This window comes from Contarinia nasturtii, unplaced genomic scaffold, assembly GCF_009176525.2.
Source record: "Contarinia nasturtii isolate CC-2019 unplaced genomic scaffold, AAFC_CNas_1.1 Cnas_scaffold_2806, whole genome shotgun sequence".
NCBI classification, from domain to species: Eukaryota; Metazoa; Arthropoda; class Insecta; order Diptera; family Cecidomyiidae; genus Contarinia; species Contarinia nasturtii.
This window is the reverse complement of record NW_022200123.1, coordinates 1,671,932-1,683,862: the sequence shown is the minus strand read 5'-3', so window position 1 is coordinate 1,683,862 and position 11,931 is coordinate 1,671,932. Positions and strand designations below refer to the sequence as shown.

At 34.0% G+C, this 11,931-nt stretch overlaps 2 protein-coding genes across 9 annotated transcripts in view; one reads left to right on the top strand and one right to left on the bottom strand.

Moving 5' to 3' along the window:
• LOC116349203 (flotillin-2) overlaps nucleotides 1–11,931 on the bottom strand; it is a 79,185-nt gene that overhangs the window by 66,238 nt on the left and 1,016 nt on the right. For all 3 annotated transcript variants that reach the window (XM_031780534.1, XM_031780533.1, XM_031780535.1), the window contains exon 2: nucleotides 11,675–11,864. In XM_031780534.1, coding sequence (XP_031636394.1) covers nucleotides 11,675–11,723 — 49 coding nt within the window. In that variant the 5' untranslated portion in view covers nucleotides 11,724–11,864. The remainder of the gene's footprint in view (nucleotides 1–11,674; nucleotides 11,865–11,931) is intronic.
• Nucleotides 651–8,247, top strand: LOC116349198 (glucose dehydrogenase [FAD, quinone]-like). Of its 6 annotated transcripts, none has more exons than XM_031780524.1 (8): nucleotides 651–736; nucleotides 4,585–4,956; nucleotides 6,046–6,102; nucleotides 6,172–6,342; nucleotides 6,410–6,731; nucleotides 6,810–7,035; nucleotides 7,123–7,174; nucleotides 7,230–8,247. In XM_031780524.1, the coding sequence occupies exons 2-8, from the start codon at nucleotides 4,767–4,769 to the stop codon at nucleotides 8,135–8,137; spliced, it is 1,926 nt and encodes a 641-aa protein (XP_031636384.1). In that variant the 5' UTR covers nucleotides 651–736; nucleotides 4,585–4,766; the 3' UTR covers nucleotides 8,138–8,247. The 6 variants fall into 6 exon arrangements, with proteins under 6 accessions (XP_031636384.1, XP_031636383.1, XP_031636381.1 ...); XM_031780523.1 differs by lacking the exon at nucleotides 651–736 and adding an exon at nucleotides 3,563–3,741; XM_031780521.1 differs by lacking the exon at nucleotides 651–736 and adding an exon at nucleotides 3,563–3,794.

Here is an 11,931-nt window from a genome sequence, read left to right as displayed (position 1 = left end):
TTCGTTTGGAAGGCACTGCTGTCCGTTGCCGCCTCATTGTGCAATATTCTATGTTGATCGATTAATATGCGACACAAATCATCATTTTTATGCGAATCGTCGAACATATGAATAATAAAAAAAGAGGCTTATGAAGGTTACAGAATTGCTTTATCTCTACGACGATTAACACAATCAATAAAATCATATTTTTAATGTTTCTACATTAAACGTGCTACGCATTTTAATTCATACACAAATATGATCGGTTGAAAAAAATTAAATCACTATCAATTTCGATTTCGATGATAACGCACTCGGTATCGTAGTGTTTCTCGTGGATATATTCTCAAGTTTTATTTTTGCGATAGATTTATTTTAAAACGACATCAATGAATATTGATAAATAAAAAAAAAAACGATTCTAGCTTTCCAATAGATGAATAGAAATCGCAAAGGAGCAAGTTTTTTTCGCTCGATTTAATTTAAATAATCTACTTTTCTGCCATCGCGTGAATTCTTTCGTATCTTATCAATTTGTTTTACAGTTGAATGAGTCAGCGTCCAAGTTTATTATTGTGAATTTCAAAAAAAAAGTTGTGTGTCTGCTGGATAAAAAATTCGATTCGAATGACACTGAATATTATAGTTATTTTAATTTGCAGTTAACGGTTCCTGTTCGATGAGCCGAAGTGGCAGACACTTTACTCGCCGTTTATCATCAACGTTTGGATCGTGTGCCATTACATTAAAACAGGTTATCGGTGAAATCACAATACGAAATCAAATTAATTGACCCCGTTTCATGTGCGCGAAAGTCACTTGTAATTCAATCGCAATTTTTTTGCAAGTCACACTATAAAGAACCTTCGCCGTGCGGCGTTAAGAGTTTTAAGAGTTCTATATACAAAAGTTTTACTGGGTCGCAAATGTTGTCATGTTCACCGTTTTCATAACAAATTAATGTACCATCTAAAGTGATGTTGCACAATCGGAGTGATTGCCGAAATTTTTAATGCGTCAATCTTACATAATTTTTTATCGACCAAGAAACTGCATTAAGAAATGACTAATTCTACATTGGTACGCTACTGTAATTTGTCAATCAATTGGATTTCCTTTCGAATTTGTGAATTAATAAACGAAGAAAGTACGCTTTTAATCCACTTATATTTGGTAGCAATCGATGGCCATTTAAATAGTCTCATTTTCGTGTCGACCGATTACTAGAGTCACCCGAAAAATGTTGATATTTAAATAGGTGGTATTTCACCAGGGGGACATCTACGACAGAACTTTTTGAAACCTATCCAGAAAATTAGTGCCCAATTAGTGCCCGCGATTAAGATCATTTTTTCAATAGTTTTGTCAAAAATTCCCTTAACAAATTCTTTTATTTTCCATTTTTGCATTTCAACTCCTAAAAAGAGATTTCTATTTTGAGCCTGTGTAAGGAGCATTAATTCTCATTTCACCGCTATTGAGTGGCACTAATTGGGCACTAATTTTATAATAAAATAATAATAATATGTATTCACCGCCAAAACTGGAACGATTTTAAGATGTAGTGCTTCAATCTGTGACGATTTTGAAAATTTACCCCCGAAAGGGCTGTGAGCCAAAAATTCAAATGTACCAAATCGATCGGAAACGAATGGGAAAATTTTAAAAATTTGCTGTTTTTATTGAATTCTATTATTTTCGTGTTGTTAACACGTTATCGTTCTCTTGAGGTAAAGAGGCGTTTTGTACTGATTCCATTTACAGTAGTGTCTATGATTTTAAAAAAAATGGGTAAAAAACAACAAAATTAGTTTATTTATTTCAGAATAACTTTATTTATATAATAATAATAATAAGAATGACTAAATTTAGAACGCCTTGGTTGAAATTTATATGATGAATTTTGACGATTCCAATGGGCCAAACAGATCATATCAATCGATGAACTTTGTTTCTATCAGCACATTTAAGTTGATCGCACATAACTATATATAAATTAACATACATTATAATATGCGTCATTTATTTTACTTCAAATTGAAAGCCCAAAATCGATGGCAAACGAATAAAGATATCATTCTGCTCGGTAATACCTTTTTGGTTGTATGTAAACAATAAAAAATTACGACATATGGTTGATTAAATTTTGAGTAATCAAAACACAGAAGTGGAATATAAACACATTCCAATATATACTCACAGTCGGTCTTTCTCTTTTATAAATATGTATTAAGGTGACTATAGTGATAATGTGTACAGAAAGAATCATATAAATTTCAACCAAGGCGTTCTAAATTTAGTCATTCTTATTATTATTATATAAATAAAGTTATTCTGAAATATATAAATTCTGAAATAAATAAACTAATGTTGTTGGTTTTTACCCATTTTTTTTAAATCATAGACACTACTGTAAATGGAATCAGTACAAAGTGCCTCTTTTACCTCAAGAGAACGATAACGTGTAAACAACACGAAAATAATAGAATTCAATAAAAACAGCAAATTTTTAACATTTTCCCATTCGTTTCCGATCGATTTGGTACATTTGAATTTTTGGCTCACAGCCCTTTGGGGGGTAAATTTTCAAAATCGTCACAGACTGAAGCACTAAATCTTAAAATCGTTCAGAAAATTAGTGCCCAATTAGTGCCACTCAATAGCGGTGAAATTAGAATCAATGCTTCTCAAAATCGAAATTTCTTTTTAGGGGTTGAAATGCAAAAATGGAAAATAAAAGAATTTGTTAAGGGAATTTTTGACAAAACTATTGAAAAAATGGTCTTAATCGCGGGCACTAATTTTCTGCATCATTTGTTCAATCCTTTTTGATCGATTTGGGGTAGTTAATTTTTTTAACCCCAAATAAAATAAATAGCTGTAACTTGGGTAGGAAAAATCGAAAGTGCTGACCAAAGGTACCAATCGTGGGCATCAATTGGGCACTAATTTTTTTTCGGCGGCACTAAATGGCACTAATTGGGCACTAATTTTCTGGATAGGTTTCAAAAAGTTCTGTCGTAGATGTCCCCCTGGTGGAATACCACCATTCAAATATGGTCGAAATTGTGCAATATTTTTTTTCTTTTTTTCGTACTGAAAATGTCATGCCCGATTTTGGTCTTATTTAAATATCAAAATCAGGCATTAGATTTAGACCATTTATGCCTGATTTTGATAACATTTCAAAAGCAAATTTTACACGAATTATCTTTTTGCACAATTTCAATAATTTTATATGCATTATACGGGTTAAAAAGTGGCAGTTCGATTTCAAATTGAATTTTTTAGTTTAGTCTAATGTTTGAATTGAAAGTGATACGACGTGTGAATGACAAAAATGGCGAATCAATGAATCGACTTAGATCGATAAGAATAAAATGTGATTGTGTGATTCTTGGCCGATAACATTCATAGTTCTACTTCAGCAAATCCATGTCACGTGTTGAATGCAATTTATCATTTCGATTCATCAGTTGAACGGTGTTCCACAAACATTCCCACTCTACAACCAACCGTTTTTCTTGCAACAAGAAAAGTGGTAAACCGAAAATAGTTGGTGTCAGTTCGAGTCTGTCTTCGCATTGCGAAGTACATTTGAAATATCGAAAAAGATTGCAGCGATTAGATTTTTAGTGTAAAAAAATTTCAATCAAAAAATATCCACTAAATGTGGTTGGTGCGAGAAAAGTTTCGCTTGCGACTTCTTTTCATTGTGAAAAAGATTTCGAAAAAACTTGTGCATTATGACAAGAAGAAGTAAAGCAACATAGTTCCATAGAAATCAGACACTTGTTGAATGAACAGTGAAGGTTGTTTTGTGCGGTGAATGATTTCGGCACGTTTTTATGCAGATTAGATTTAAAACATTTTCGCAAAGAAGTTATTTTAAATGTGCGAAAGAACAAGAAAGAACAAAACTAAAAACAAAGAATAAAATCAATGTGCTAGCAGGTGAAAATCGTGCGCTTATCAATTTCATATTGAAGAATTGAATATTTAATGTAGTCATTTGTCATCGATTGGAGAAATTTGGCGACGATACCATGTGTCTTTTTTTCGGTTTGAATTCTTTACGTGCCAAGAAGATTTAAAGGCGCTCTTTATTTCGATGTTGACCTGAAAACTAATTTGACTTGTTTCTAAACACTTTACCTAATAACAAAAACTTATTCTTTGCTCAAAGCATATTGATTCTCTTTCTGTGCCATTCGCTTAATGCATTTAATTATGCATCATTTATTGTGTTCGTAATAATGAGAACGCACCGACTAATTGAGTTTGGAAGTTCTATTCCATCGCATATACATATATCTCGATAGTCGATTCGCTATTTAACGAATACAGAAAGACAAGTTATCGATTTCTGTTTCTCGAATGACACGGAAGAGAAAGATAAATTTCAAGCCGTATCACTTCGTTACACGCAGTTATAGAGAAGTCAGCGTTTGACTTCAGGTAAAAGTCATATCTGAATAAAGAGACCGTGTTTCTCCTTGGACACGTTTAGTTCACATCTGGTCGCGGTCAAGAAAACATTCCGCTTCACAAGCCGGAATAAGTTTAATAACTAAATCATTAATTGTGTTATAATTCTTTTAGGTTTAAGAAATTGATTTTTAAATAAAGCAAAAGAAGGTGAAAAACCAGAACAACGACTGAATAACGAAGGATTTTGCATACTTCTTGATTCGAAAAAAATATTTATTCTGTGCATTAATCTTGATCTCAAAAAATTAATTGTGTTGAAAAAAAGTGATAAAAAAATATCCAAAAACAGCGTCATGATTCGGTGGATATGTGTTATATTCCTTCTGATTAAATTCAATCAATGGACAGCGAATGGATTTCTTTTTACGCCGAAATTTCAAATATTTCTCAATCAAATGCGTGAATCTGGTGCGCATAAAGAATTCGTCGTCACATGGGACTTTAATAAACATAACGGATTCAGCTATACAAAAAATCAATATGGTGAGTTTTTGATCACATAACCGAATTATTTTCCCCCAAAAATTTTCCAACCAAAAAAAAATTTCATGTGGCTTTTTTAAATGAAAACCAAAAAAAAGTGTCAACCACAAGTAGCAGAAAGACTGCTTACAGTAACCAAAATCCAGTTTATTAAGGGATAATGAAGTACGAAAAAGCTGCATGGCATTGAGTATTTCTAGTTTTGCAACGACTACGTGCAAACTTAAGAAAAATTTATAGGATTATGAAACGATTTTGCGAATTCATATCAAACAGAGTTGTTTTATCTATTTTTTTCGGTGACAAGAAAATTACACACATTTCAAATAAATGAGCCATTGAATTTCAACTACATCGTCTACCTAAAAACATGAAACAAGCACATTTGATGAACTTGTTTTATTGTACAAACGCATTAGATGTCTAGATATTAACTGAAACATAAAAAAATAATTGATTGAGTGCAAATGATTGCGATAGAACAACAGTTTATAAATGCGATAAACAGCAGAAATTGCATTACGAAGCAACCGTTAGTGATTTCGAAATAGCATTGGTTGTAGCCATGTGATATATTTATAAGGTAATGACGTTAAGGCAGTATTTCAATGCGATTACGGTGTGCATAACACGATATGCATTGCCAATGTCAATGACACTGGAAACTGGTTGAATTCAATTGGCTGAAGCGTAAAGGAAACAAACATACCAAAAGAAAAAGAGGCAAAAAGAACGAAAAAGTACACAATTAATTATGTCGAATTCTACAATAAATTGTTGTGAGTTCAATTCATGCACGAGCGATATTTGCACGTGTTCAATACGATTTTAGGTTGAAATTGTGTAATGAAAGTGGATGCCAATCGTGTATCGCTGTTATCGCCGCCGTCGTCGTCATATAAATCCGGTGTGCCAATTTCTTTTTCAGCGCATTTTCACTCTGCGACATCGCGACATCGACACAGACCCAAATACGTACATACAACTGCCATATTAATTACATTTAATCGCTTGCGATAATGTACAATTAAGTATAACGGAGTTCTTCGTTTATTCACGTGCATTTTTTGTTTGTTTCATTTGCGACAGGTTTGAATCCAACGCTGTTGGAATACGATTTCATTGTGGTGGGTTCAGGACCAGCTGGTTAGTAGAACATGATTTCAAAAACCCGTATAACATAAAAAAAAAATCATGGACAATATTTTTCATTAGGTTGTGTGCTGGCAAATCGATTATCGGAAAATCCAAATTGGAAAGTTCTTTTGCTGGAAGCCGGTAAACCACAAACATTTGGCCATTATATTCCATCGATTGCAGCATATTTTCAATCAACCGAATCAAATTGGAACTATGTGGCCGAACCGAGTAAAAACTTTTGTTGGGGTAAATACATTTTGTATAATGAATGGCAATTTTAAAGCATTAATTAAATAAAAAAAATTCTATATAGGAATGGACGGACAGCGATGTGCATTACCGCGTGGCAAAGCGCTTGGCGGTTCATCGGTAATAAATTATATGATTTACAATCGTGGAAATCCGAGAGACTTTGACGATTGGGTTCGGCTTGGAAATGAAGGATGGTCGTATGCCGAAGTGTTACCATATTTCTTAAAATCAGAACGTGCCAATTTACGTGGCAAAGAAAATTCATCATATCACAATCGATACGGTTCATTGAGTGTCGAAGATGTGCCATGGCGTAGTAAAATTGTACGTGCATTTGTAAAGGGCTCGAAGCAAGTTGGACATCGTGAAGTTGATTACAATAGGTAATGTGTATCAAAAATACATGATATTGACAGTCAACTATAATCACAAAGATGTGTTTTTTTCTTTTATTGCAATAGTAACGAACAAATTGGCGTTTCATATGTGCAATCAAACACGTTGAAAGGTCGACGACACAGTGCGGCTACCGCATTTATCGATCCAATCATGTTCAAACGACCAAATTTGCATATACTATTGGAAGCCCGTGTAACGAAAGTTCTAATCGATCCGACGACAAGAAAAGCCTACGGTGTTGAATATGCAAAGAACAAACGAAAATATCAAGTGACTGCATTGAAAGAGGTATGTAATATTTATATATGTATATGCAGTTCATAAAGCATTACGGTGAATGCGTTTGTATGCTAACGTTATGATATCGTTTTTCAGGTTATTTTATCGGCTGGCTCATTTAACTCGCCACAATTGTTAATGCTCTCAGGTAAAAAATTCTCATAAATTGTTATATTATTTTCAAAAATTGTTAATGCCTTCAGGAATCGGACCGGCGGAGGAATTACAACGTGTTGGTATTCCGGTGCTTCAAGATTTGCCAGGCGTTGGTAGAAATATGTACGATCATATGAGTCATTTTGGGCCGACATTCATTGTAAATACAACCGATGAATCTCTATCAGTCGCTCGTATGGGATTATATGACATGAAACAATATCTGTACGGCCAAGGATTTTTGACGTCAATTGGCGGTGTTGAAGCATTGAATTTTATTAAAACACCAAACTCACGTGATCCACTTGATTTGCCTGATGCCGAGCTGATTTTCGTTAGCGGAAGTTTGGCATCAGATCAAGGTAGTGGCCTTCGAAAGGGTATGCGAATCACACAAGAAGTATACGATACCGTTTTTCGTCCGCTTGATCGGCCCGATATTGATCATTGGTCGGTGTTGGTGATGGGTTTTCATCCAAAATCACGTGGCTATATGGAATTGAAAGATAACAATCCATTCCATTGGCCGCGCATTTATCCAAACTATTTTGACAATCCCGATGATGTGGAAACCATATTGGGCGGCATTAAGGAATCAATTCGTATTGCCAATTCACCGGCCATGCAGAAGCTCGGCGCTCGTCTTCATGATATTCCGTTGCCACAATGTCGTCATTTGCATTTTGGCAGTGATGACTATTGGCGCTGTTCGATTCGTACACTCTCGTGCACGCTGCATCATCAAGTGAATTCGTGCCGAATGGGACCGGCCACCGATCCGACAGCCGTTGTTGATAACAAATTACGTGTTTATGGTGTGAAACGATTGCGAGTGGCCGATTGCTCGATTGTTCCGCAACCAATTACAGCACATACGAATGCAGTCAGTTTTATGATTGGAGAGAAATTAGCCGATATATTGAAGGCCAAGTGGTTGCGACAAAAACCACAATGATAGAATAAAGAAAATATCAAAAACATCAACACCATTTCAGAATTTTAGCGTTATTTATTTATTCTATTCGATAGACTGTATCAAATATACATATATTTCTCTAGATTTAATCGGTTTAGAATGTTTTATTTCGAGAAGATTATATTGATTGACGCAAGATTACAACGACGAAATGGTTATTCAAATTAAATGTTCAAAAAGGAAATTGAAGGGAGCTTCAATATGCTTCTTGTTGTTTGAGAGAGCAGAAATCATATTTGCAGTTCATTGAAGGTGATTATTACACGGCTTTATGGTGCAATGTGCTGATTTATTGTCGATATAGAATCCAAGGTCAATTTCCACTTAATTTGCGCTCAACGCTCAATTGGTATCGAATGGTGATATTTTCCGATGCAATTTTATGTAGCAGTCAAAGAGCCATTAAATGTGGCCAGAGGCACGAGCAATATGTATTTACTTAAAGTGTCATCCAGTTGGCACTTGAAAAATGTGACACAAGCAATCCTTTTTTAATTTTCCCAAGAGAATATACAGTGAGCGACCGCAACAGTGGCATATTTTAGCATAACTGCTTTGTGCCGTTATATAATACATTTCTCTCCACACAAACATACACACTGCTGGTGTCAACTTGTCATGGTTTCAAATTAAGTGTTCAATGACCGTACTTCTTTTTTTTTTGCTTTGCAGTAAATTTGCTCATGTGGAAACTTAACTGTAACGTTAAAACATAGATTTAATCCCGTCTTATGCAGATGATATTTCGCGCATGATTTCACCGCAGACAAATAATACTAATCGGCTTTTTGAACACGTTCCCATTCTTTGTCTATAAAATTTCAAAGCAAATTGAAGAAAACATCTGATTTCAATTCACTAATTTTTCTTCTCGACGGATATGGGTTCTTTTTTGGGTCGCAATTTTTAATTAAGTGGTTTTTCCCACAATGTATTCTGTTTCTTTTGGGGTATAATTAGACTTATTTTTATCAAATTCAACGTAATCGACCCATATAAGGTGGCTAATAATGTTTACCGTTTTATATGCATTGTAAATGATATTATGTAATAAAAATGGTAGCATATATTTTTCACTCTAAATTTATCTCTGCCATCATATTGCCGGTACAAGCATGAAGTTCATGCCCATTTCGCTTCATTTGAACTTGAATACAGAAATTCTTGCTGAAACACGCGTGTGATAAAAATAGAATGAATTTTCCGATGAGCATTTCGCAGTGTGGCGATTGACCCATTAAACACTGTATGCCTGAATACACTGTTTAACGGCACCAAAAACTAACCCAAAGCTGCCTATTGAATGTCCACATTTTTCGATCCTTTTTCTACCGAAATATCGAAGGAAGAAATTCTGTCAACACACATACACACACACACACGGCTACCATTCTAACTTTTGGCAATTGAATGTAGTCTATTGTCAGGAGCAATAATTTATATTCATTTTTTCATCATTGAAATAAATAAGAAGGGCATCGAATCGAAATTTGAAACATATTCAATTGTTTTTTTTTTCACTCAAAGAGAATTGTGTGCGTCCCTCATTCTATAGTACGTAAGTACTAATAAGTAATATTACACTGTTTTGACTATGTGTATTTGTATGTGTATTATCATCATGATTTCTCTCGTTTTTGAGGGGTTGAAAACATATATATATATATATATATATATGTATCATATTCAAGCGTCATCATTGTGTTGCTGAGCAACAGAAATCTATTCTTACACCAGTATGCGGAGTATAAAATGTTCTTTCTTGAGCATTTATTGTATTTCCGAAATTTTGATTTTTCTTCGATTGTAATGAATAACTCATCATAAGATTATCGAATAGAATATTCTGGAAATCATTGAAAAATTACAGTTTCATCGAGACCAAACAAACATTGTGTATATAGTAAATCCATTACGGCGTCAATCGTTAACGATGCGTGTGCATCATCTTGACGTTAAAATACTCAAACACACGAGGGGAGACACGGACGATTCCTTGTTTAAAGAACTGAAATGAATGAAATTGAAATCGAGCGACCGAGTATGACGAGTGCAATAGGAAAACGCTATTAGGTAAAATGTGTTTACGAAATACTGTATACATACTGTAAACAAACGTTTCGGCGTATACTGTAAACAAACGTTTCGGCGGTGACGGTGGCGATGTCCGCTACAAATTGCATGCATATTGCATAATTTGACGATATTTTTCCGTATCACATGCTATTGCCAATTCTCTCAATTTTTTTTTGTCGTTTATTTCCCTCTATCGCGGTGACCGTTGCTGCTTCAATTGAATTGATAATCATTTGGGTTTAATGGTGCAGCATCGCCGGGGACTGATGGACAAATCAGTGACTCGGAATATATTTCATACTCTTGGTTTTTCTTTGGAGTGTATTTACTTGTGACATATTACATTTTCGTAGCGGAATCAGTGCATGAATAATTCATTTTAACGCTTTTTGCTCTTTGAATCTCTCGTTCGCCGTGAATCATTCCTTTTTTATCAGCCGTTGGCGAATTGCAACCGTATTATTTAAGCTTACCTCGACGCCAGCAAAGCAAAAATAAGCTATTTAGATAAATGAGATTGTACAGAGATAGAGATTTATACGTTGTTTGCACCTAAAGTGATTCGGCCGTTTAACTATGTCAAACTGATAAATGAAGCGCAAAACCGATCTCAATATGGTTCGTATTACTACAAAATTGAATTTATATCGTAGTTGAAACAGTTTCTCATGTCAACGAAATTCGAGAAATTGATTGTGACAACGTTAATTGTATTTTTGTCATTATTCAGATTCGTTTATCACAAAGAGAGATATATAGAAAAAAATACGTCAATACACACACGCACAAATGCATATATAAAACATATGTAGTTCGTATCAGAACTATAGTATGAATGGGTGACCATAATAGAATGTTGAATGTCAAAATGATTTGCGATACAATGACATCATGCTATTCATTATGATGTTATTTCCATTTTGATGGAACATGAGAGCCGAAATTCAAATATGTGCTTTGGGTTAGTACTGTTGCTATCGTGTGTGCAAATGTATTAGAACACCAATCATAATAATTTGCCATTTGCCACTAGCTATGGAGAGAGTGCCCTGATAGACAACAATATGCGTGTACATAAACTAATATATGTTCGCCATAATATACATTGAGCACGCAGTCATTTTAATTAGTACAAGAACAATATTCAATATGATATTTATAGAAATTTACGTCATTTAAAAATTGGATTTTTTTTGGTTTAAATTGCCCAATTACTTCACACGACCAGCCTTGGGAATACAAATAATTGCGAATGCACTATCTACTAATCGAACAATTTTTGATTTTATTGTTATGGCTATAATCAACTGGTACTTTCTTTTGTTGATTTTTTTTGCCAATATAAATGTTACTACCTTTTTCACACCATTTTTTTCATATGTAGAATACCGAACAGTATTTTCTTTTACTGCGATAAAATTATGAACATTTCCTGCTTACCTGAAACAATGAGCGCCTCATTTGGCCCAACAGTATGAATATTTCCCATTTTATTCGGCTTTTGAATAAAACTGTCCTCGTTGAAAATGTGCAAAATTCGATAAAATTATCTTTGCGTTGTTTTAATTTCGTTAAATTTCACTAATTTCTTTAATTTCGAATTGATTTTTTTTTGTATCTTTTTGACAAACTGTAATGAAAAAAAAAAAAAAAATTTAGTACAAAAATTTGTAGAAAAAAAGAGAGTTTTAGTAAAA

Bases quoted from the DNA above. Each gene is read 5' to 3' on its own strand.
- LOC116349198 (XM_031780524.1), top strand. From the start codon at position 4,767: ATGATTCGGTGGATATGTGTTATATTCCTTCTGATTAAATTCAATCAA. The intron at 4,957-6,045 runs GTGAGTTTTTGA...CATTTGCGACAG, and splicing joins CTATACAAAAAATCAATATG to GTTTGAATCCAACGCTGTTG. The intron at 7,175-7,229 runs GTAAAAAATTCT...TAATGCCTTCAG, and splicing joins ACAATTGTTAATGCTCTCAG to GAATCGGACCGGCGGAGGAA.